Source organism: Primulina eburnea, chromosome 6 (assembly GCF_022965805.1).
Source record: "Primulina eburnea isolate SZY01 chromosome 6, ASM2296580v1, whole genome shotgun sequence".
NCBI lineage: Eukaryota > Viridiplantae > Streptophyta > Magnoliopsida > Lamiales > Gesneriaceae > Primulina > Primulina eburnea.
Window position 1 is genome coordinate 10,201,261 of NC_133106.1, and position 26,490 is coordinate 10,227,750.

At 35.4% G+C, this 26,490-nt stretch overlaps 2 protein-coding genes across 2 annotated transcripts; both read left to right on the forward strand.

Moving 5' to 3' along the window:
* Window positions 1-15,538: 15,538 nt before the first annotated feature.
* Window positions 15,539-18,737, forward strand: LOC140833816 (2-oxoadipate dioxygenase/decarboxylase, chloroplastic/amyloplastic-like). Its single transcript, XM_073198248.1, has 7 exons — window positions 15,539-15,820; window positions 16,026-16,175; window positions 16,435-16,650; window positions 16,866-16,987; window positions 17,375-17,538; window positions 18,163-18,317; window positions 18,533-18,737. Exons 1-7 carry the CDS (start codon window positions 15,614-15,616, stop codon window positions 18,629-18,631), a joined length of 1,113 nt encoding a protein of 370 aa, XP_073054349.1. The 5' UTR covers window positions 15,539-15,613; the 3' UTR covers window positions 18,632-18,737.
* Window positions 18,738-20,906: 2,169 nt separating this feature from the next.
* Window positions 20,907-26,103, forward strand: LOC140833818 (protein TWIN LOV 1-like). Its single transcript, XM_073198251.1, has 7 exons — window positions 20,907-22,275; window positions 22,733-22,940; window positions 23,028-23,092; window positions 23,197-23,276; window positions 24,104-24,159; window positions 24,241-24,304; window positions 25,767-26,103. Exons 1-7 carry the CDS (start codon window positions 21,696-21,698, stop codon window positions 25,911-25,913), a joined length of 1,200 nt encoding a protein of 399 aa, XP_073054352.1. The 5' UTR covers window positions 20,907-21,695; the 3' UTR covers window positions 25,914-26,103.
* Window positions 26,104-26,490: the final 387 nt, after the last annotated feature.

Consider the following 26,490-nt stretch of genomic DNA (forward strand, 5'->3'; position numbering starts at 1 on the left):
AATATTACAGTGTGATGAATATCATTTACCAAAACAAAAGTGGTTTTTATGAAAATACCATTATTTATTATTGATGCGTCTGTTTTTGAATTTAAATTTAATCTTGAATTATTAGCAGCTTAAAGTCTTTATTGTGTTTTTTGTTGGAATTCAGTAGGTACTATTTCTGATTTGATACAGTTTAAGTCTGCACCAGTGTAAGGCCCGAGATTTTATCATTTTAATCCGAGATTATTTAATTTATGAATTTTAGAATGATAAATTAGATTCCACGGTTTTTTTAATTAATTAAAATTGAAATGGAATTAAAAAAGAGTTGTGAGGACCAAATTGCAAATAGTGAAGATTTCAAGGACTAAAGTGCAATTAAGGGGATTTTGGGACACTTGTCTTCACCATGCACTTTGATATGTATTATTTCTTTCATTCCATCAAATCTCCAGCAAGAACGAGAGCTTCAACTTCTGAAATTCCCTCAAACTTCATTTCAACATAGAATTTGATTTTTCAAGATCCGATTATCAGAATTTCGATCTGAGCACTGTGCTGTGATCCTATTGTCAACAGCTAAAACTGGGCGTAAGTTTTATTGAGTTCTGTTATCATTTGAAATTATGATATTAGAGGAATTATTATTTGATCATTATATGGTGTTCTGCATATGTTAAACATCGTAGAATCAAAGTCAGATCGAAAAACAGATTGATTATGGAATTGTTATGATTTTCTGATTATATTAATTGGAAATTGAAAATATTTGGATTATTGACTGATTCTGTATTGTATCGGGTATTGGTTATGATTTGTAATTGATATCTGTTGATATTGTATTGACGGGGATATCGGAATTGTGCCGTTATGCTGTTAATTTTGAATTAGATTCAGATTGATCGGATTTAGTATTGTATTGGGAATGGAACGTTGATATTACTATTCTCGATATGTCATTTCAGATTGACAGAATCTTCAGACCGAGACTAAGAACGAAAGGTATAAGTCGATGTTAACCGGGAGATTAACTTGAGTCAGATTGGACTCTAGTTTCCCTGAAACCACATACTTTATTTTATTGCAATTGTTTTACAATGATATGATTAATCTATTGATTTATAGAAAGTAGAGAATAGCCGATAGCTATTGAGCGAGAGTCATTGACAGAAGGGCCAGACAGTGATAGAGTGGTCATTGGCCCATTGCACAATGTCATAGGATAGCTTTGGCGGATATGCCAAGTCTGTGGCGGATATGCCAAGACACTGGATTATTGACTTATATCGATATTGCTTAGGGGCGGATCGACTCCTATCGCTGAGATTCAATATATTTGTTAATGTCCAGGAACCGAGATCCCTAGATTAGAGATGAGTAGAGTCGGAGATGACGAGTTAGAGAGTTTTATCTATATTCACTAATGTGTCATAAATTATGATTAATGTTCTTAATACATGGTTTATTCTTTTGTATATGATTTTATGCATCGCATGTATACATTGCTTATACTGGGATTTTATTCTCACCGGAGTTATCCGGCTGTTGTCGTGTTTGTATGTGTGCATGACAATAGGTGGGACAGGATCAGGGTCGAGGAGATGATGAGAGATCATGATTAGAGTGGAGACTACGGACTTTGACGTTGTTGTAGATAGGATTCAGCACTTGACATTTAGTTGTTGAACATTAGTTTGAGTTTGATGTTTGTTGTACAAGACTTGTACTTTTATACTGATATGTATATTAGATTGAATTACATTACGTTCCGCAATTTAAAAAAAATTTAGACCCAGATTAATTAATTGATCCATTTATCCCAATGACGATTAAGAAGATGATTAGCGTCCGGGTCCTCACAACAGGTGGTATCAGAGCGATAGATCCTCTAGATTGAGATAGAAGCTAGTGAGCGGGGTAGATTGAGTTTTCTTTCCTGCTTGTGATTGCTAGCATGTATTACTGCTTTAATACATGTTTACCTGAATTATCTGATTTGATTGGTAATGTGTATTAATTGATAATGAATCAGAACCAATTATTGATCAGCAGTAAGATGATCAGAGGAGGACTGAAACATGTTTGTTGCATTTGGTTGCTAACCCTTTTGATAATCAGATATGCCTCCCCGACGAATCCCAAAACAGGGCAGTACTTCGAATCCTCCAATGGATGTGACAACAACACCAATGGAAACATTGCTGAAGAGATTTCAGTCGTTCCATCCACCGACTCTGAAGGGTACTGAGACTTCAGTTGATTGCGAGAGTTGGCTAGATGACATTGAGATGTTGTTTGACTCATTGGATTATACAGATGAGCGGAGAGTGAAACTGATTAGGCACCAGTTGCATGACGTTGCAAAGAACTGGTGGATTACGACAAAGAGGGCTTTGGAGCATCGAGGTACTACTATTACCTGGAATGTCTTTAAAACTGAGTTTTATCGAAGATTCTTCCCAGTATCGTACAGGAAAGACAAGGAGGCAGAATTTGCAAATCTGAGACAGGGTTAGCTAAACATTGAGGAGTATGTGGCCAAGTTCTATACATTGTTGCGATTTGCTCCGCATGTGGCTGAGAATGAAGAATTTGTTGCGGATCAGTTTATCAATGGTCTGAATACTGACATTTTTACATTGGTGAACACTGGACGACCAAACAACTTTGTTGATGCCTTGGATAGAGCAAAAGGAGCCGAAGCTGGTCTGATTAGACAGAAAGAAGCTTCGTATGTCGCACCAGCACCGAGAACACAGCAACCATCCTCAGCTCAGTTTCCACAACCTCCTCCCAGATTTGAGAGTGGAAATGGCAGTGGAAGGAAAGATCAGTTGAAAGCTAGAGGGAAACAGTTCAAGAGATCTGGAAGCAGTTCATCCAGTTCTAGTGGCTCGAGACAGACAGGTCAGGGCCAGATTTATACAGGAGCTTACTGCAGCACTTGTGTAGGGAGACATTCCACAGAGCAGTGTCGAGTAGTGTTTGGCAGTTGCCGTATATGCAGACAGCAGGGACATTTTTCCAGAGTTTGTCCCCAGAGAGGTTCCCAGGGATTCCACGGAGCAGAGTCATGTGGATCAGTGGCTCAGACAGGGAGACGACCATTAGCTGTTCACTCTTTTCAGCCAGCACCATCGACCCAGTCACAACACAGGCCAGGAGGAAGCCAGACTGTTAGCCAGCCTCCTAGAAAGCAGGCCAGAGTATTTGCCTTGACAGAGGAGCGGGCTTAGGACGCACCTGATGATGTTGTTGCAGGTAACTGTTTTATTTCTGGTTATCCTGCTTATGTATTGATTGATACTGGTGCATCACATACATTTATTTCTAAGAGATTTGCATTGATGCATGCATTGCCTATTGAGTCCCTAGCTGCTGTAGTATCTGTATCTACTCCATTAGGGACATGTTTGATATCAGTGAAGTCTGTTAGATCTTGTATACTGCAGTATGATGGGCATGAGATCGAGTTAGACTGTATTGTGCTTGGGTTATCTGATTTTGATTGTATTATCGGTATCGATATGCTAACCAAATACAGAGCTACTGTTGATTGTTTCCATAAGATTGTTATATTCAGACCTGAGACGGCTGAGGAGTGGAAATTTTACGGTAAGGGTTCTGGATCTAGAATTTTTTTGATATCTGCTATGTTTATGACTCGATTATTGCAGAAAGGAGCAGAGGGATTCCTTGTCTATTCAGTTGATTTACTGAAATCGAGCCCATCATTGGCTGATTTTCCAGTGGTATGCGAGTTTGCAGGTGTTTTCCCCGACGAGATTCCGGGATTGCCTCCGATTCGAGAAATAGATTTCAGTATTGAATTGATGCTAGGTACAGTTCCGATTTCTAGAGCTCCGTACAGAATGACACCAATTGAATTGAAAGAACTGTTAGAAGACTTACTGGCCAAGGGTTAAATCAGACCGAGTGTTTCTCCTTGGGGTGCTCCAGTGTTGTTTGTGAAGAAGAAAGACGGTTCAATGAGACTTTGCATTGACTACCGGCAAGTGAACAAGGCTATGGTAAAGAAAAATATCCATTGCCTCGTATAGATGATTTGTTTGATCACTTGCAGGGATCATTTGTTTATTCCAAGATCGATCTGAGATCTGGATATCATCAGCTGAGAGTCAGAGATTATGATATCTCGAAGACATCGTTTAGAACCAGGTATGGACATTATGAGTTTATTGTCATGCCTTTCGGTTTTAATGAACCGTGCGTTTCAGAAATATCTTGATGATTTTGTGATTATATTCATCGATGATATTTTGATTTATTCGAAGAATATGATAGAACATGCTGAACATTTGAGAACTGTGTTGAAAATTTTGAGGGCGGAGAAATTGTATGCCAAATTGTTGAAATGTGAGTTTTGGCTGAGACATGTTGTATTTCTGGGTCACATCATATCTGGTGATGGAATTTCAGTTGATCTTAGTAAGGTTGAGGCTGTGATCAGTTGGCCGAGACCGACATCTGTACCAGAGATACGCAGCTTTATGGGTTTGGCAGGATATTATCGCCGATTCATTAAAGATTTCTCGAGTGTTGCTAAACCTATTACGCGGTTAACTCAGAAGAATGCTCCGTTTTCCTGGTCTGAGGAGTGTGAGTCCAGTTTTGTTGAGTTAAAGAGGAGATTGACCAGTACTCCGGTGTTGACTATTCCGTCAGGTACTGGTGATTTTGTTGTATATTGTGACGCTTCTCACAGAGGGTTGCGTTATGTGTTGATGCAGCGAGGGCATGTCATTGCCTATGCTTCGAGACAGTTGAAGCCACATGAGACTCGTTATCCAATTCATGATCTTGAATTGGCAGCCATTGTCTTTGCATTGAAGATTTTGTGACATCACCTGTACGGTGAGAAATTCGAAATCTATTCTGATCATAAAAGCTTGAAATATCTGTTATCACAGTCTGAATTGAATATGAGACAAATAATATGGCTTGATTTGCTGAAAGATTTCGTTTGTGAAATCAAGTACTATCCGGGAAAGTCCAATGCAGCAGCTGATGCACTGAGTCGTAAGGTATTTTCTTTGTCCTTATCGACAATATGTGTTTCAAATTTAATAGAAGATTGCTGTTTTTCTGGATTATCATTTGAAACAGATTGTCAGCCTCTGAGATTGTATGCTATTAAAGTCGAACCAGAGCTGATTTTGAAAATTAAAGCGGCTCAGAAAGTTGATCAGAATGTACAGAACTCAATTGAGATGGTCATATCAGGTCATCGATCAGAGTATCAGGTACGTGATGATGTACTGTATATGAACAATCGTATTGTTGTGCCGAATGTTTCAGAATTGAGACAGCGGATACTGGTAGAAGCGCACAGAAATCGTTTTAGAATTCATCCTGGTGGCAGAAAGATGTACAATGATTTGAAAGGACAGTTTTGGTGGAAACAGATGAAGACTGATGTTGCAGAATTTGTTTCCAAGTGTCTGAATTGCCAACAGGTGAAAGCGGAAAGAAAGAAACCAGGAGATCTACTGCACAGTTTATCGATTCCTGAATGGAAATGGGATCACATTTCTATGGACTTCGTGACGCGGTTACCACATTCCTTCAAAGGTTGTGATGCGATTTGGGTCTTGATTGACAGATTGACCAAATCAGCATGCTTAATTCTGTATCAGATGACGTACAGATATGACCAAAATGGTAGAAATCTATGTCAGAGAAGCAGTCAGATTACACGGAGTGCCGAAGTCGATTGATCAGACTGTGATACTCAGTTTACTTCGTACTTTTGGTAGAGTTTACAGCACGCTCTAGGTACGAAGTTATATCTGAGTACCGCATATCATCCACAGACCGACGGACAGTCAGAGCAGACTATCCAGACACTGGAAGATATGCTGAGAGCTGTAGTGCTTGATTTTAGCACTAGTTGGCAAGATGCATTGCCACTTTGTGAGTTTTCGTACAATAATAGATATCAGACGAGTATTGAGATGGCTCCGTTTGAAGCATTGTACGGTAAGAAGAGCATATCCCCTCTGTATTGGGATGATATCTCTGAGGTACCTGAGTTTGGATCTGATATGATTAGAGATATGACATAAAAAGTGAAGCTGATTCAGAAGAGAATAAAGACATCTCAAGACAGAAAAGCCAAATATGCCAATGTTCGACGTAGACCGTTGGTAGGCAGGAGATCGAGTATTTTTAAAGATTTCACCTTTCAGAGGAGTTGTCAGATTTGACAAGAAAGGGAAGCTGTCTCCACGATATATTGGTTCGTACGAGATTTTTGAGAAGATAGGAGATCGTGCCTATCGACTCGCATTACCGTCTTCTCTATCTAGAATACATGATGTCTTTCATGTATCTATGCTGCGGAAGTATCTCCCCGATGATTCTCACATTATTCAGTCAGACGAGGTAGAACTTGATGAATCTCTGAGGTACATCGAGAAACCAATCCAGATTATTGATCGTAAAGAAAAACAACTCAGAACGAAAATTATTCCTCTTGTGAAAGTCCAGTGGACTCGTCATGGCATTGAGTAAGCTACTTGGGAGACTGAATCAGATGTGAGACAGGAATTCCCAGAGTTATTTCACTGATGTGAGTCTTTTATTTTAGCTTCTGTTATATCTTCTTATCTGATATGATTTGATTGCCTACGATTTCGAGGACGAAATCATGTCTCAGAGGGGGAGAATTGTAAGGTCCGAGATTTTATCATTTTAATCCGAGATTATTTAATTTATGAATTTCGGAATGATGAATTAGATTCCACGGTTTTTGTAATTAATTAAGATTGAAATGGAATTAAAAAGAGTTGTGAGGACCAAATTGCAAATAGTGAAGATTTTAGGGACTAAAGTGCAATTAAGGGGATTTTGGGACACTTGTCTTCACCATGCACTTTGATATGTATTATTTCTTTCATTCCATCAAATCTCTAGCAAGAACGAGAGCTTCAACTTCTGAAATTCCCTCAAACTTCATTTCAACATAGAATTTGATTTTTCAAGATCTGATTATCAGAATTTCGATCTGAGCACAGTGCTGTGATCCCCTTGTCAACAGCTACAACTGGACGTAAGTTTTATTGAGTTCTGTTATCATTTGAAATTATGATATTGGAGGAATTATTATTTGATCATTATATGGTGTTCTTGATATGTTAGACATCGTAGAATCGAAGTCAGATCGAAGAACATATTGATTATGGAATTATTATGATTTTCTTATTATATTAATTGGAAATTGAACAGATTTGTATTATCGACTGATTCTGGATTGTATCGGATATTGGTTATGATTTGTAATTGATATATGTTGATATTGTATTGACGGGGATATCGGGATTGTGCCGTTATGCTGTTAATTTTGAATTAAATTCAGATTGATAGGATTTAGTATTGAATTGAGAATGGAATGTTGATATTACTATTCTCGATATGTTATTTCAGATTGACAGATTCTTCAGACCGAGACTAAGAACGAAAGGTATATGTCGATGTTAACCGGGAGATTAACTTGACTCAGATTGGACTCTATTTTCCCTAAAACCACATACTTTATTTTATTGCAATTGTTTGACATTGATATGATTAATCTATTGATTTATAGAAAGTAGAGAATGGCCGATAGATATTGAACGGGCGTCATTGACAGAAGGGCCAGACAGTGATAGAGTGGTCATTGGTCCATTGTACATTGTCATAGGATAGCTTTGGCGGATATGCCAAGTCTGTAGCGGATATGCCAAGACACTGGATTATTGACTTATATCGATATTGCTTAGGGACGGATCGACTCCTATCGCTGATATTCGATATATGTGTTAATGTCCAGGAACCGGGATCCCTAGATTAGAGATGAGTCGAGTCGAAGATGACGAGTTAGAGAGTTTTATCTATATTCACTAATGTGTCATAAATTGTGATTCATGTTCTTAATACATGGTTTATGCTTTTGTATATGATTTTATGCATCGCATGTATACATTGCTTATACTAGGATTTTATTCTCACAGGAGTTATCCGGCTGTTTTCATGTTGTATGTGTGCATGGAAACAGGTGGGACAGGATCAGGGTCGAGGAGATGATGAGAGATCGTGATTAGAGTGGAGACTATGGACTTTGACATTACTGTAGATAGGATTCAGCACTTGACATTTAGTTGTTGAACCTTAGTTTGAGTTTGATGTTTGTTGTACAAGACTTGTACTTTTATACTGATATGTATATTAGATTGAATTACATTACGTTCCGCAATTTAAAAAAAAATAATTTAGACCCAGATTAATTAATTGATCCATTTATCCCAATGACGATTAAGAAGATGATTAGCGTCGGATCCTCACAACCAGTATCAAATAAGGCTATTGTATCCATTTTGAAATTTTCTGAAAACACTATATTTATTTTTAAGATGTGTTTTCTAGAAGTTATTTCCCTTAAAACGAAAAGAAAATCTTCAGTAATTTTTTCAATATTTTCAACCTTTTGGGTTTCATCATTTTCTGTTTCTGAAGAACTTTCAATGTTTATATTTCATAGAATTAATTTTATTGCTTCAGAATTTTGAATCTGTTTTTCTTTTATTTCTCTTGTTTCTAATTTTATTTCTTTTATATCTTTTTGTAAGTCTTGGATTGTGATCCATTTTTCCTTTTTTATTTTTTCTAATATTTCAGTTAAGTCGTAAGTATTTTTTGAAGTACTTGGGAATTTTTTATTTTCTTTTTTGTCATTTATAGATTTTAGAATTTTTTCTAGATATTCTTTTTGGATTGTTGGGTGGTTAATATTTTTCGATATATCTAAGAGAAATGATTGATCTTTGGTGAGCATGTTAATTTGTTTTTCAGATTCACTACTAGTTATGATTCTTTCATCTACTAATGATTCAACAGTCATGGTAGAGTTTTCAGTTTCTGAATTTTATTAAGAAGAATCAATCAAGAGATTAGAAATTTTATTTAATATTTCTTTTTCTAGTTCTAATTCATTTAATTTCTTATTTAACCTACAATAATATGCCGTATGACCTTTCTTATGGCATCTATAACATTCAATATTTTTAAAGGATTTTTTGAACTTTTGCTTGTTATTTTTAAATTTCCTAAATCGTTTTCTTCTTGGTTTTTTGTAAAATTCTTCTTTTGGGTTAAAATTGTCTTTTTGATTTCTTCTAAAGTTTCTCTTATAGGGTTTTTCATGTGTTTTTTGACAATTTTTTGAGCATTTTGATGAGGATAGTTTATTAGTATTTATATCAAATTGATTACAAAAAATTCTCGATTCTTGTTTTGTTCTTTTCATTTCCCATTTTAAATGTTTTTGTAACTTTAAATCTTGGCATATTTTTAACCCTTCTTGTTGGGTTAGTGTAATGCCCGGAAATTTAATCCTAGTAATCTAGAATTATTGAATTATAATGTGATATGATTACGAAAGGATTAATCGGGACACGAAATAAAATTAGATATGAAGGGTGCAAGCTTTGGACAGAACAAGTGGCGCCCGAGCGGTAAGAAATGACCGCCCGAGCGCCAAAGTTCAATAGGAAATGTCTCGGGCAGAAAGTGTGGCGCCCGGGCGGTAAATTGTGACCGCCCGAGCGCCAGCATCTATCAGGAGAGGGCAGAACCCCTCGCGCCCGGGCGGTAAGTCTTAACCGCCCGAGCGCCGAGCACGCGCCCGAGCGGTAAGTTACTACCGCCAGAGCGCGAGGCATGCAAAGCGAAATTGTGCCGGGTGGCTAAATGCATGCGCGAAGTATATATATATATACAAACGTTTTAATCCTCAGAAACGAGAGAATAGATTTGAGAAAAGTCTCTGTAGAGTTGTGAAAAATCCTTACGCCTTTTCTGAGAAATCCGTCCGTCTGATTTTAAATCCGACTTCAGTACCGAGTTCCTAGCAACGTAGGCTACAACTTGACGTAAGTTTTACTACGTTTTGACATGCTTTGAAATTATGCTATTGTCAGAATTGAATGGAATTCATATATGACGTTCTTGACATCATAGACATCATAGAATCGAAGTCAGATTAAGAAACGGACTGATTATGGAATTGTTATGAATTTTTAGGGTATATTGATTTATACCGGACAGATTTGGATTATGAATCGATTACAGTTTATATTGGATATGGGTTATAGATTGTAATTGATAGATGTTGAGATGGTATTGACGGGAATAGTGAACTGATACTGTTATGCCGTTGATTTTGAATTAAATTCAGATTGATCAGATTGTTATCGATTTGGGAGGTATATTGATATGAGATTATTGATATTGTGATTACCAGACAGACTGTGAATTCAGGACTTCGACTGAGCAGGAAACCGAGACTGCAACGAAAGGTATAAGTCAATGTGGTATTGGGAGATGGACTTGAGTCGGTTTAGACTTGGGTTTCCCTAAATCACATACTTTATTTTATTGCATGGATATTTGCATTACAATGATTAATGTACTTGTTCTCTTGCATTTAAATGACAGGTATTAGACGAGTTATCTTGTGACAGAAGTGCCGGATAGTGGTGGTATCGCCACGGCACATTGCACTATGTCTCAAGATAGGATGCTAGCGATAGAGCTACAGTCCTTGACGGTTAGGTCAGGACACTGGATGTTTGGTTATATCGAGTAATGGAATATATTACGGAATTCGATATAGGAACACCATATTTGGTTATATCGAGTAAAGGGTATTGGAATTCCTCTATTACGGAATTCGATATAGGAATACCAGGGCACTGGTTATATCGAGTAATAGAGATTATGGTTCCATCCTTTACGGAATTCGATATAGGAATACCACATCTGGAAACCGGGATCCCTAGACTAGGATGGAGTCTAGTCTGAATTATGTGTCGACAGTTTGATTTAATATTGTTTATGTTTCAGATTTGGATTCATATTCATGTTACCTGATTACATGCTTTATATTGTTTATATGATTGCATGTTTCATTGATTTATACTGGGAATTATATTCTCACCGGTATATCCGGTTGTTGTCTTGTCTGTATGTGTACTTGACAACAGGTGGGACAGGTCCAGGTCGAGGAGATGAAGAGCTAGATCGTGATTAGAGTGGTGGCACCGGACTTGGACTAGATGTAGGGTTAAACACTTGACTTTAGTTTAAACCCTAGTTTGAATAAATGTTGAAATACAGGAATTGTATTTTATATACTGATATGTATCTATGTTGTATGTCACTACGTTCCGCATGTTTAAAAAAAAAAAAATTTAGACCCTGTTTTATTATTGATTAATTAGTCCCAATGATGATTAAGAACTTGATTAGCGTCCGGGTCCCCACAGTTAGACTAATTAATTGGCTATAAGTGTATTCATTATAGGCTATAATTTGTTTACCTTTGTTTTCTCTAATTTTATTTCGTATCTTATCTCCTAGAATAGTTGGTAAACCTGCAAGGAATTTTTCTTTCCAAAAAAGTTGATTAGAATCCTCTCTAAGCATTATTCTAGTTAAAAAAGTATTTTTGTTGGAATATTTCATGTTCGCAATCTTGATTTTGATGTTAACAAAACTTGTTATTGTGTTTCTAACATATTTACTCAAGTGTGAAGTTGCAAACACAAGAAGCAAGCTGAAACTGAATTTTGCACAAACTGAATTTCTGGCAAGCTTCGGTGTTTTGAAGATATCTCTCAACTGGATGATCCAAATGACAATCCGCCAATTGGACTGATCAGAAAACTCAATTTGGAACAAGTTGTATATCACGTCAGTTGGGCAAAATCGGATGTTACCATGGTCTAACTGATCGCTCAATTACCGAACTGATCACACGAAAACAGCAATCAGTTGTGTATGAGCAGCTGCCGTATTTTGGTCATATCTCTCAGATCGGTTATCGAAACGAAGCGATTCAGTATGCGTTGGAAAGATAAGACAAAGATCTACAAATCATTCTGATAAGTCAAAGTCTGAATCGAAGCTTACGATGCTGATAAATGACGATGAAGCTACTGGTTCTGCACAAACTGAAATCAGCTAGATTGATTTCAGCACACCTGCTGAAACTGAACCAACTGAACCAGCTGCTGACCAGCTGACCAACCAACTGAACTGAGCCAGCTGCTGACCAACTGAAACTAAACCAGTCCAACTGAATGACCAGTTGAGTTGACCAGAGTTGACCAGTTGACCAGAGTTGACCAGTCGGGAAAATGCCCAGCAAGCTGAATTTGACCGTTGCAATCTCGGAAACAGTACAGAAACTTTTCAAACGGTCATATTCTTGTGTCTAACGTATATATCAGTGTTTAAGCCTATAAATACAACATATTGAAGATCAAACAAGATCTTTTGAAGTGGATTCAAAGCATGGGCAGTTTAGCATGAAGAAATCAGCTAGTTGAGAGTACAAGCCCTTGTGTGAGGATACATTTGAGATGTACATTGTAAAAAAAAATTCCTCACACAAAATCACTCACACATATACAAGAGAGTTGAACTTCAAAGATTAGTTGAGTGAGTCTTGCACAAAGACAATAAACTTGTGTATGTAGTCTTTGCATATGAGAATTAAACAATATGCTGATTGTGAGGTGCTGCCTACAATCTTGAGTGCTAGGAGTTCAGTTTAGGCAGTGGGTAAGTCCTAGCTGAATGAGTTTGTACAAAGTGTTGTATATCAAAGTCTTCTAGTAGATCCTTCCCAAGGGGAAGAAGGGGTGACGTAGGAGTGTTTGAAATCTCCGAATATCCATAAACAAATTCATGTCTATTTGTTTATTGCATTTACTTATCATTTCCATAGTTTTAAAGAATCATTGTTGAAGCATTTTATGTGTTCTTCAAATTCCAAAATTTTGTATACCAAGTGTTTGATAAAATGCTTCAACTGAAATATTTTTATTCATTCAACTTGCATATATTTTAAATGGTTTACAAAATATTTAATCGGTTTCTACGAAGGATTATTTCGAGTATTTTCCGCTTGGTTTGGACACCAAACTCGATTTAATTCATCGGTGTTCAATATTTCAAGAACCGAGCTATTGTAGCTCAACGATGATCTCCTTAACCGATCCTAACATTTTTATACCATTGAAAATTACTTAATTTTTTACATTTTAGATTTGATAGGAGTTCTGCATTTTTATCTTTTAGATGTGAAGGATCTCCAATAAAATATAAGGAAATTGTTAATATTAAGGTTGTTACTGCATCTTGTTGTGGATTACCATTTTCATCTAGAATTGGTATTCCTTCTTCATCTGTTTTTATAGAGTTTAAAATATATTCTTGTTGTTGATTTGTGAGATAGTAATCCCACCAAACTTTTATTTGACCTGAAAATCCTGCTATGAGGAGTTCAGCAATAGTTGTATAATGAGTCCCAATTTGGGTTTTATAGGCATTTTCAGGCATAGTCATTTGTTGTAATAAATTCAAGATGTTATATTCTGTCATTCCGTCTCTATTCCGAATGTTGACTGAAGATGCCTTAAAACTTGGTTGGGTTAATGGTTTTACTACTCCTAAATCAGGAGCAAGGATAATTTGTAGAGATTGGTCCTAGCTTATTTTATTGATATTTTTAGAATTTTGGAATTGTTCTATGATTTCACCAATATCAGAATATTGACTTAAAGTATTTATTCTAGGGATGGATGAAGGTGTATCCGGAGCAGTCTGATTCATTGTTTCATTGGAACTACTAGTTGTTGTCATTCTTCTACTTAATTGATCTTGAATGTTTTTTAATAAATTCAGACTTATTATCTTGAATATTTTTTACACTAGGTTTAGATATTTGGTAAGGCTTAAAAACGGGATTTTTAAGTTATTTTCAGGATTTATTATTGGTTGTTTTTGTACATGTTTTTCTAATTTATCTAACTGTTTTCCTATGGTATTTACATTCACATTCGTGGAATTATTTTGTGTTATAATATTTTTTATGTTGACCTTATCATTTTCTCCTGGATTTTTTTATTGGAATAGCTTCTATTTGTTGATTTTGCACATTTATTTTAATTCCTTGTAAAGGAGGATGATTAGATTGGATTATCCTAGTATCAGTAATTGTTTGCCATTATTGTGTTTTATTTCTTATTGTAACAAGATTTACACTTTTAGAAAAGGGATATTCCAATGAATTTTGAGAAGCATATATTTCAAACCAGTCAAAAAATAGAATATGTATTTTATTTGTATCTACAAATTCATAGAATTTTTCTTGAATAGATTTTCTAAATTCTATTAAGTGTTGGAAAAACCATATTCTTTTTTCCAGGTTATGTTTGGCACAAAAATCATCATGCAAATTTTTTTTATTTATTTAAAAGTCTTTTTCTATAACATTTAATTCATTGGTAATGTTTTCTGTGATGGCAGAGAATGTTGGACTTGTTGGTTCTTGATATGATTCTGGAGTATGAAATTGTTTTTGAGAGCTTTCTTATTTTGTTTTTGTATAGATTGGTCTAGGAATTTCAGAGGACGTAGTCTACATTTCTTAAAACTGAATTAGGTAAATCTGAGATAGAATATCGATGTTGTGTTTTATAGGGGATATTTATAACTGAAGGGATTTGTGATATTCTTTCTAAATCTATGGTATCAATAATAGAAGAGTCATCATATCTATTGCTACTACCAGATTTTCTATTAAATGAGAGTTTGACTTTTTCATTTGCATATTGAGTTATTTCTTTTAATTGGTGTTTGTTTCTATGTGTCCTATAGGTTCTGGGTTAACAGCACCTTCTAAGATCCATTCTTCAGGTAGTGTTATATCTTTCCATTGAATTGGTTTTGGAATTACAGTATTGGATTTTCCTAAATCTGTTGGTAGTAAAAGGTTTCACCTTTTTTACTATGATATTTTATTTTTGTAGCAAATGCCGAATTCATAGCATTGTAATGAATTCTAAAAATAACAGCAAACGGTATTGATCCTTTAAGCATATTATAATTATGAGTTTTTATTTGTAAAACTAAAGATTTTAAAATGTTTTTATCGTTTAGAGATACTGAGAAGTTTGGATAACAATCAAAAGAGATTGGTCCAATACACAGACTGGATTCAACAGAACTTAATAATGAATCTTCGAAATTTGTGAATCTGGCGTCTCTTAAAAATTAAAATAATAAGAATAGAAGTATTTAATCCCTCTTTAGTTAAGGGTTTTATTCCTACTTGAACCAATCATATGGAAGTATCTATGTGTTTTAAAACGTTTTTATCTATTGGTTAAACAATTCTAAAAAATATTATTAGAATTTATTAATTTAAAAATAAAAAAAGTGTTGGTTTCTTGTGGGACGGTCTCACGAATCTTTATCTGTGAGACGGATCAACCCTACCGATATTCATAATAAAAAGTAAATCTTAGCATAAAAAATAATATTTTTTCATAGATGGACCAAATAAGATATCTGTCTCACAAAATATAATTCGTGAAATCGTCTCACACATGTTTTGTCCTGAAAATAATATCATATTTAAGACATGCAATTAATACAGATAATAAATTATTTCCCCTTATTATAACACCGATTGTAAATTGTAAATAAAAGGAGTCCAACTGACGCTGTGACTATGACGACGCTCGAGAAAACCCAAAGCCAAGCGTAGCAAAATTTGATGGCAACCATGCTCAGGCTTCCAACTTCGATCAAATCGTCTTCCCTTTTCCCCCCACTTTCTTCTTCTTCTTCTTCGTATTCGATTTTCCTCTGTAAACCCACCAGAATCACGGGGAATTTCGTTTCATTTGGGAGAACCCTCAATTTTTCGACTATCGTGGCATCTTTAAAAGATCATCATGGCATCCAAGATTCTCCCTTTCGGGTACTTTCCTCGGGTCTCCTACGAATTTTATTGATGACGCACGTGTAAACTCCCCCAAATTTTTTCTTGGCATTGATCCTGCAATTTGTGTGTATTATTTTGGCATGCAATTCTGTACCTCGGTCACATTTTTTTGCTGGTAGTTGGGCTGAATATTCAATGAGTATTTTTAATTATGACAGAGATTTTGTTCTTACCATTGTAGGGGGGAGAATCTTTCTTCAGGAACGTGTTAGCAGCCATGGAGACGGTTTATTTGAACAAGAATCCGACAGCTAAAGCCATCTTGGAGATTGTCCGTTCAGTTGAAGATGATCGTATATGTTACGACCACTTGGCTTTTAGGACCTTTGGAGTAATACTTTTTATATGATCTCACTTTAATCAGAGTTTTTTTTTTTTTTTTGCTTTATTTTTCTCCACTCTTAATTTTTATCATCACTTGCTAAACTATGCATCCAGTGTGCGCGACTCTTGTGTATCGTGATATTCATAGAGACATGACCTAAGATATCTGAGTGGTGATAATTAAAGTGTATCGATGTAACAGTCTCTTACTAAATATATTTGTGATAGAATCTCTCAGTCTGAAAATTTTAAGATGTTTATCCTAGGTAAATAACCATGGAATTGATTCTATTGCTAAATTTTTCTCGGAATTCGGTTATGTTCAAAGAGAAGAGTTGAGATTCCCTGCAAAGAAGTTGAAAGCATTCTGGTTTTCGCCACCGAATAACATACATTCCAGTGCTGGCACGGGTGTTTATGGTCCTTTACCAAGGATATTTATATCAGAGCTTTTGGTTGATCAAATGAGTCCAGAAACTCAGGTTTGTTTGAAGTGTATTTCTTTACATGTCGAATTGCTCAAAATTTTTTTGTACTGAATAATAAAATTATGTACGAAATTATACTTTGGCTATTTAACTTGGTAGTGTCATGATGCTGCTCTCTTGCTTCCATTCCAGTTACGTCGCAGTTGTTACCATTGTGAATACTGCCTGTAAAGTTAATATATATTCATATTTTTTGCTTCTTGCTATAGAAAATAATCAGAAAGTATACTGAATCATCGGGAAATGGAGTCTCTCATGCAGCTTTGGCTAGTGCACTGGGATCTTTGACGTGGAATAAGCCCTCATATTCTGAATTCCAACTCTTGTCGAGGTATAATTTCATTTACTTGAGACTACATGTTGAAATCGAATTTTATTTTACATAATTTACATTTGCTGAGATGAGGACCAGAACATGTATTTATATCAATAAGAGGTTTAAGTTGCCTTTAGGGGTGAACTGAAAATTGTGGGAGGGGTAGATGAAAGACAAGAGTATGCCTCATAAAATTTTATAGCTCTTTTAGTCTGACGAGAAGCAATTCCTTACCTCCAATCGGCTTTAGTTCCGCCCCTGGTCGCTCGTTATTATGTGCATGTAGTTGAGCAAGCATTGGTTTTCTGCTGTTTATATCACAACTTATTCGGTTTTGTTATATTTCATGTATGACCGAACTTTGACCTGGCAACCTAACTGGATAATTTTGTGAATTTAAAGGGAAAGTGAATATGCTGCCTGGACTCTTGTCAATGGTTATACGTTAAATCATGTCACTATATCTGCCCACCGGCTGAAATCTCATTTACGAACTATTGGAAGTCTCAATCAATTTATTGAAGAGAATGGTTTTAAGTTGAACTCCGAAGGAGGCGTCGTAAAAGGTGGGTGAAAAACTATTCTGCTATTTAGAGTTGTTGAAATGTAGGATTCTTTTCATCTTGGTTGTCACTCAAGCTCACGTTCGCACAAGACAATTGCTTTCTTTTAAATGGCATCAGAAGTCATAATGGTTGTGTTCAATACAAATTTTAATTTTTGTTTTTCAGCAATTGTTTTGGAATGCATTTGTGGGTGGCTAAGTTAAAACTCAGACAAGCAATATTATTGAAAAGCAGAAATCCGCATGCTATTTAATTTTATCCATTTGTCCTTGTCATGGAACTTGCAGAGAGCCATCAATGATAAAATGAGGAGTTGATATTTATCCTCTATGACAGTCAATTTGCAAAGATTTTGAACTCTGGAAATTTTGGAAACCTACATTTTCCTTTGAGATTCTAATGTTTAATAGGGATTGACGGAAATATTCTTACAAAAGAATTGGGATCATGCCGTTTATAATTTTTTTTGGAAACCCCCCTCACTATGTTAGTATTAATAAAAATAAACAGCTAGTAGATTTTGTATTACGACCTTGATTCCAATATATTCATTACAGTGTGGTTACAATGTTATTTTTCTCAAAGATGAATTGATAATCTGTTGCATAATTTTTTGCACATCAGTAAGCCCAGATGGTCTGTTGTTGCAAAGTTCGACTATAGCAGATTCATCTCCCTTCCAGTTTTCCGATGGAATCATGGAATCTGTGCCATGCTCGTACATCGAGTTTGCTGAACGACTTGTGCTTCCTCAATTCAAAGATTTACCTGAGAATAAGGTTTGTATCCCCTTTAGTCGAATGGGTTTTGGTTCTTCATGTTTTTTGTTCTTATCGAACGGCTAACTACTTGCATACCGATCTTAAGAGAAAAGTAGAAGAATAATATTTAATGTTCACGTCTTTTCCTAATTCTTGCCAGTGATTATTTTTCATCATTTGAACAGAAAATTTTCATCCTGTTGTTGTTATATAATCTTCACTCGGTTATATAGGTCGAAGAATTCCACAGACGAGATGGATTTGAGGTAGGAAATGCTGATAAGATATTCGAGAGCACGTCGAAGGATCAGCTAACTAGGAAGGTTGCTTGAAAAAACTCTCAGACTAATGTCTGCTCACTTCTTTTAGATATTGTCACATGCTTTTGCAACTCATGCTACTTGTGTTAATTGGTAGTATCGAACGTTTAGATAGCTATCTATCCTTCTGCTAGTATCGAATTCGTAAATCATGTTTATTTCCTATATGATCTGATTTCAAACACGAAATAAACTAAACTAGCGAGGATCTGGCTTGTTGGACAGATTCATTGGTGGATTCATACAACCCTTTGGTTATATCCTGATCCATGCTACCAAGAAGCTAAAAAATGAATCGATTACTATTCGGGCATCACTTTTTTTTGCTACGACATTATTTCTCAAGGATTAATAAATACTTTTTAAAAGATGTAAAATAGTTTTTACATTACTATTTTGACATGTAATACAGTGCATGCTTTACTCACGTGCAATTGTGCAGCTTGCATTGCTTCATGCTTTCATCCATCCAATTAATTGGAATAGAAATAGGTAAAATACTCGATTAGAATTTGTGGGGTCTATTTTTTCTACAAATCAAATCTTAGTTTTAACATTCTACTATATATTTCGTAGAAAAAATTATCATATCACATCTATTAATATTGAAATCGAATAACGAGTATGTATCTTGTGAGATGGTTTCATAAAGTTTTATCTCTGAGATAGGTCAATTTTATCGATATTCACAATAAAAACTGATAATCTTAGTATAAAAAGTAATAATTTTTCATGGATAGTTCAAATAAGAAATTCGTCTCACAAAATACGATTCGTGAGATTTTCTCACACAAGTTTTTACCTCGAATAAATACAAATTTTTTTATTTAAAAAAATTGTATTTGATTGAAAAGATTCAACTACATTTTTTTAAAAAAATAATATCGTTGGCTCAAAAAAATTCGTGGCACAAAAATTAGAAGTAAATAAGTTTTGTTTCTTGTATCTTTATCTTTATAGTAATAAATGTTTAAAAGAACGAATTAAAAATCAAACATTATCTTGGAGTTAAAAGAATCGTGCAAGGATACTCAAATACTTTTCAGATCAACATGGGGAATACATCATCTTTCGACAACAATCCAAAACCTACGCAACCCAAATATATATGTACTAGTATTATCTCCACTACGTTTGGTTGGAAAGATAGAATAAACTAATGATTAGTATGTAAATGATAAATAAAATGATTGTGGTAGGATTGTAATATATGGTGTAAAATAATATTATGTTTAGTAAGTTTTTTAAGTGTAGGATAAATTTGAATTTTTTGATGAAAAGACAAAATTATCCTTCCCCTTCGCGACGGCAGGCGGCGGCCGGAAAAATCGGCCGGCGCCGGCGCTCGGCCGGCGGTCCGTCGACGCTCGGCCTGCGGCGGCCGTGGCGGCGGGGGCGGCGGCGGCGGCGGTCGGTGGCGGGAAGTGGTGATGAGTTTGAATATAAGAGAAGGGCAAAATTGGAAAAATAAGAGGTATTAAGAGTTGGATAAATAATTCTAGAGGGTGAGAAGGTATTATTTTAACCCACCTAATATAACATAATCATTCATAAGAGGGATTGACCTATCAAACAAGGGATAAGGTGGGTTAAAAAAAATAAACCCACCTTATCCCTCAAACCAAACACTCCCTTAAAATAATGGATAAAAATATAGATTAATGTTAAGTTATTTTTAATATTTAATTATTGAGCTATTTTTCAGGATTGATTTAGGCTCAAATTTATGATGAGATCAAATTCATTGTTATATATTATCCTTCAACGAGGATGTGAATTAAATAAATCATCAAGTTTAAGTTTTTGAGAGATTTAAACAATCATTTTCACTCTTAAACTACCTTTGAGTTGAAGTTAGTTTCAATTCTATGATGTTAACTCTAATGGTTTTATTGAAAATTTCATAAATTAAAATGTTTGATTTTGATTTATTACAAAAGAATAGTTTTTCATGAGATTTTTTCAAATATTTATATCCGAGATATGTCGATCTGATCTATAAAAATAATATTTTTGATATAAAAATAATAATATTTTCATAGATTAGATCAAATCATATACCTGAGTTACAAAATTAACTTGTGTAACGTACTTATATAATTTTTTTATGATTTAAAAATTATTTTTAGTTTACCTTGACATCGAGCTTAAAAAAATGTGATCTTGCATATATCTCCACCGCCATCTTTGCCGGTTTTAAATAAGGGAAAAATAAAATAAAATAAAAATAAATAAAAATGGAGTGGCCATCATATTGTTTTGGTATAGGATCTCTCTCCCCAAGTTCATGCGGGTCCCTAGTTGAGTCCCCTAGTTACATCCCTAATCAAACTTATCGCTTTCATCTTTGTTTTTTTAGCTTTCTTGCCATTAAAATTTTTCCTCGTCAGTGATGTCTGTGCCCACATTTCATTAACGCTCTTGGGATTAAATTATTCTGAGCTAAAAAATCTGGCTAATTCTTTAGCTTTGCATAACCTTTCTTTCCACTTCCAGTTCCTATGTTAATAGGAATGGGTTGCAACTTGATATCTGAAAATTCTTTTTCTCAGTAGATTTTGTAGATGTAATAAGTTCGTGTGTCTACAACGATTGATGGGTACCCACTGAAAAGTTTCGTTTAATTGAATTTGTGGTTTATATCAGATATTTTGTAGTTCTACATCATCTTGTGTGTGTGCTCTCTCTTTTTGCCTCTTTGACAATTATAATTTCTGAGAAGAGTAGTGTATGTCTTTGTTCTTTTGTTGAAAAATCGTTCAGTCACCAATTTCCTTTATACTTGAGGCACAGTAACTTTATTTTCTTGTTTTTTACATGCGTATAAGTTGAATTCCACTGGGTTTCTTTGAAGTGGAGAATTTGTTTTAGTTTTTACATTTTGTGTTTGTCTCTGTTCATGGTTTTTCTATTTTTTGATGTACTTGGTATTTTATGGGTTTGTTCGACGGGATGAAACTGAAATTCTTGAAATAATTAAGGTTTTTTCCGAGGGTTGAAGTACAAAACACATGGGATTGGGATTACTCTTTGCTCATAAAGATTTAATTTTTGAGGTAAAGTTAATATTTTTAATATGGAATCACCACTGGGATTGATTGAACAATCATTTGATTTGAGATACACGGGATGGGTGAGGGAAGCACTTAATGAATTTCCTGATAGTTTCACCATAACTGACCCTTGCATTTCGGGACACCCAATCGTATTTGCATCAAATGGGTTCTTGAAAATGTCTGGTTATTCGAGAGATGAGGTGATTGGGAAGAATGGTAGGATGTTTCAGGGGCCTGAAACTGATAGAAGATCGATTATGTTGATTCGGGAGGCGATTCGGAATGAGAGGGCTATGGAGATTAGTTTGTTGAATTATAGGAAAGATGGGACACCCTTCTGGATGTTGTTTCAAATCTGTCCTGTTTTTGGTAAGGACGATGGTAGGGTGATTCATTTTGTGGGTGTTCAAGTTCCTATTTTGAGGAAACCAAGGCGGTCGGGCCTCGGAAATCGGAGTGGTGAAATGAATTTGAGCGAAGATGGTGGGGGAATTTGTGGTTCCATGTTCCGGTGTTGCAGGAGGGACGTGGGCTCTGATTCGGCCTTGGAACTCAGACATAATTCGGCTTTAGGATCATTATTAAACCACGATCATAGAGGTTTGCTTTTGATTTTGCCAGTTACCTTGCTTATAATTCAGTGTGTGCCTATGAAATTGTTTTTATGTACCAACTAACTTGATTATTTGAAAATGTCGTGCTAATTGTTGGTTCGTGGATCGTAAGTATCAATTTTATTAAATACTTAGTTGCTAAATTCATTGTTTTGTTGGTTCAAAAATAAATAAAAAAAGATTCATTGTTTTGTTGATCAATTTACATTTCACATTGAGTTGAGAAGATTCATCGTTACTTGTATGATATTTAATCAAAACGATAAAGGGACGTTGCTTGCTGACTGAAATCAAAGTTTTCCTGTGTCTCTATGATATTCTAATGTGTTTGTAATTGTGGTTCACCTTTTATTTGTGGATACACCATCTTGGTAATGTTCTCTTTGGAACTACTTTATTATCTGTGGTGATATTATCTAAATTTATCTGCAAAAATGTTTCAGAAGTTGAGACTAACGAGTCTTGTGAAGCATCGGAGTTACAGAAGGCCAAAGCTACTGCGGCAATTAATAACATTTTCTCGGTGCTAATACAATACAGTGAGCTGACCGGCAAAGTGGTTAGTCGACAAAGATGTTACTTCTCTGGGAACAGAAGTCTTGAGGCATCCTTAAATTTATCCCTTGGTAGAATCAAACAAAGCTTTGTACTGTGAGTTGTTTCATATTCAAAATCCTAAAATCAGCTAATCTTATTTGGAAGGAATATCTCTTGATGTGCTACATTTATATGATACAGAACTGATGCATCCTTACCTGAAATGCCAATAGTCTATGCAAGTGAGGCGTTCTTGAAACTGACAGGTACTTGAATGCTTGAAACCTGCGAGAAGACAGTTTTATATCAATCTTTTAATGAATAAAAAACATGTGTTTTTCTTTTAATATATTTCCAAGATCATGGTCAGGCTATGGAAGGCATGAAGTACTTGGGAAAAATTGCCGATTTTTGAGCGGGACAGATACAGATCCCTCGACCCAATTTGAGGTGGGTTTCCTCTGTTATTCAGTTTTTTTTCGTTTGAGGGCAACAAACTCGCATTGATTTCTCATGGTTGCATAGTGCAGCAACCGGAACGTGATGATCAGGCTATTAAATAGTAAACATTGGAGTTACAATGTTATTGATTCTTTGGTGCATCTTTAGTCTCTTCGTTTTACAGTTTTTATATTATCAAAACTGTCACGCCCCGAGCCCGGGCCAGCGCTTGCGCGACTGCACAGTAGGCCCCTATAGCAACTACTTTACATTCGTCCTCGTTTTACGAAAATGATTAACCCGAGTTGCTATAGAAGTCCATTGTAGCCCATTATAAACTAATATACCATGTGGGACAAGGGTATCACATTCATCCCTCCTTCAGAACGCGACGAGGTCTGACCCTCGATACACCAACGCCGAGAATCTAGAGGTCCTGTTATGTAGCACTTTGTCTTGCATGTTCAAGATGTGGCTCCCATGCACGTGGCAATTTGCCCTACATATCACTTATTTAACCAGTGTTCCATGTCAGTGATCGTCTCTGATACCATTCTGTCACAACCTTAGCCCGAGCCTGCGCTTGTGTGACTGCACAATGAGCCCCTATAACAACATCTTCATATTCGTCTTCATTTTACGAAAATGATTAACCCAAGTTGCTATAGAAGTTCATTGTAGTTCATTTTAAACTCATGTTCATTTAAACTCATTTTAAATCTTTAATTTTTACCATGTGGGACAATGGGTATCACAAAAAATCGTGTATTGTCCCTCAACAAGAATGGAAAAGAAAAGGAAATTTTGATAGTATGGTTTTTGTTCTTATTTTGTAGATGAAGGAATGCATTCAAACTGAGCAAGCATGTACAGTACGTATCCTCAATTACAGGTTGATGACTGATGCCACTTTGTAACGGCTAGTTAGTATGAAGTTTTTTACTTGACCTTACATCTTGGTTGGTGCTTCCAGAAAAGATAGGAGTTCATTTTGGAATTTTCTTCATATTTCACCAATTCGGAATGCTTCTGGAAAGGTATTTTTGGTCGGATATAAAACTTTTCTATTATTAGTACATTTTCCGTGTTTATGATACGTAATTTTTTTCAAAGGGATCAACTTTTTTGAATTGCTCACTTCTCTATTATTTCTTAACTCTCACTTTCTTCCTTGATTTACAATTAATCTCGCAAGTTTCATCTTCAGAATATCATAGAAAACTGTATTCTAAGTTAAACGTTAACTGCCTTCGAACTTTGGTTTATTTAATAGGATTTTTATTAAGTTACTAACAGTTCATTTTGTCACCATAATGTGTGTATTGTATTGATATTTCACATATGCAGTGTGTAAAACTTCAATAGTCATCAACTGCTGTGCTTATATTCGTACCTTCATCATGTCATGTTTTGTCTTCCTGTATGCACACACGAATCATGGTGTTACAAATATTCGCTAATGTATGAAATTCTCATTCTTTTTGATAAGAGATACATTAATGCGTTCCAAGGAGGTTTCATGAAATTTTCTTTGGAGCATAATTGTTGCTTGTGCAGTTGTGTTGAAACAATTTTGCTTTTTTCCCTTCGCGTGCAATCCAAATGGAGTTTTCCCATTAGATCCCAATGACTTTGAAGTGATTGCTTTTGTTGTATAATTATAGAATTTGATTTATGGTCTTCTAAGTTATTTACTTGCTGGCTAGTTTGGAGGTTCCAACATACTTAAGCTACAAGAAGTCTCTTGTCAAAATTTATTCTTCTCTATTAATAATTTTAGTAAGAAATTTGAGTACCGAGTTTCTAGTCATTTTGCGTTTTGGCATGGTACCTCGGAGTGAGCTAGTCCATATTGAGATGACATTTAAATTTCTTGAAATCAACTAGCCTTATTTTTAATTGTTGTAGTACCGAAATTAAAAGATTATGGAAATAGTGTGATTCAAATCTCCTAAACGGTAAAGCTTCCAAAGTGCACATTTAGATTGTTGTGCCACATTGTGAGATATAAGGTTTCATGTTCATTATTGATGCCCATGCTCAACACTCGTACTAATTGTGTCAACTTGCAATGAATGGTAATTAACATGTGATAGTTGCTTTGATATCAATTGTAAACTGAACAATTACTGTGTTACAAAAAAATCTCATTGAGATAATCGTACCGTTCAATTCTTTTAAATTACACAATGGCCTAAGGGTCATGTTTCTGTCGCTGTGCCGCTGTGAAAAAAAGGGTTGTGTGCTGACTTACAAATTTTCTGTCATTAAATGTGATTGTAGCATAAAAAATGATACCGAGGAAAGGTTATACCACCAACTGCATTATTGTCTTTAGAAAAGGAATTGAATTCGGATAATAAAATAAGGTTGAGGTTTTTTTGTATGTCGCTGGAGGGCGGAAGGTTTTTTATTGGTCTCTCCGACTCTTCCGTCATTGAACTTTCCCTCGATCAACACCTCATTTCACATCTCGTTCTTTGATTAAAATATGTGCAGGTGGCGTACTTTGTTGGAATTCAGATAGACGATGATGGCGAAAATCATGAAACACATGAGTTGAGTCCTCATATTCGGCAACTAAGTGTCGTGGGTGCTGTCAAAGTTGCTGTGAGAAGCTTGTCGATGAGTGCCAGTACTTCGTAGTCAGTGTATCGAACTTTTCTTTTATTTCATGGTTTCACTGTATACCTCACGTCAGAAGGAAAATAATGTGTGCTTGAAGGCATTTGAATCCCAAGTAAAAGATCAATTGCTTAGGTTGATGCTTATTTGGAGGATGCTGGCAATGTAATGTTGATAGCATTATTTGAGTTGAAAACATGCCTTTTGATCTCGTGACTCTACTTTAATTTAAAGGCTTCTTCCAAGAACCACATTGCAAATTAATACCTCGAGCCATGGATATCCTTTGAAGCTATAATCTAAACTTGCTTGTGGTGACACAATTTTGTATTTTGTTCTCAATTTGGCACTCTTCGAGCTTGACATTGGTTAGAAGGCGGTGAAGGGTTCGAAATTTCACTTCTTTTTGAACAAGATCTATGCTTCGGGTATTGGGGCCCATGTTCATGATTATGGTAAATTTGTGGTATTATCACTAAGATTGTGACATATTTAAGTATGATTTTATTGTGATGAGTTCTAACAGGTACCATGATTCCCACATGGATAAAAAGGTGGTAATTGTATTGAAAATTTATGGTGGGAGTTAATGTGACGG

What these genes read in the sequence shown, in the direction of transcription:
- LOC140833816 (XM_073198248.1), top strand. Translation starts at nt 15,614, where the DNA reads ATGGCAACCATGCTCAGGCTTCCAACTTCGATCAAATCGTCTTCCCTT. An exon ending in CGAAGGAGGCGTCGTAAAAG is followed by an intron (nt 17,539 to 18,162) that starts GTGGGTGAAAAA and finishes TTTGCACATCAG; the next exon opens with TAAGCCCAGATGGTCTGTTG. An exon ending in AAGATTTACCTGAGAATAAG is followed by an intron (nt 18,318 to 18,532) that starts GTTTGTATCCCC and finishes TCGGTTATATAG; the next exon opens with GTCGAAGAATTCCACAGACG.
- LOC140833818 (XM_073198251.1), top strand. Translation starts at nt 21,696, where the DNA reads ATGGAATCACCACTGGGATTGATTGAACAATCATTTGATTTGAGATAC. An exon ending in GGCGTTCTTGAAACTGACAG is followed by an intron (nt 23,093 to 23,196) that starts GTACTTGAATGC and finishes GATCATGGTCAG; the next exon opens with GCTATGGAAGGCATGAAGTA. An exon ending in GTACGTATCCTCAATTACAG is followed by an intron (nt 24,160 to 24,240) that starts GTTGATGACTGA and finishes TGGTGCTTCCAG; the next exon opens with AAAAGATAGGAGTTCATTTT.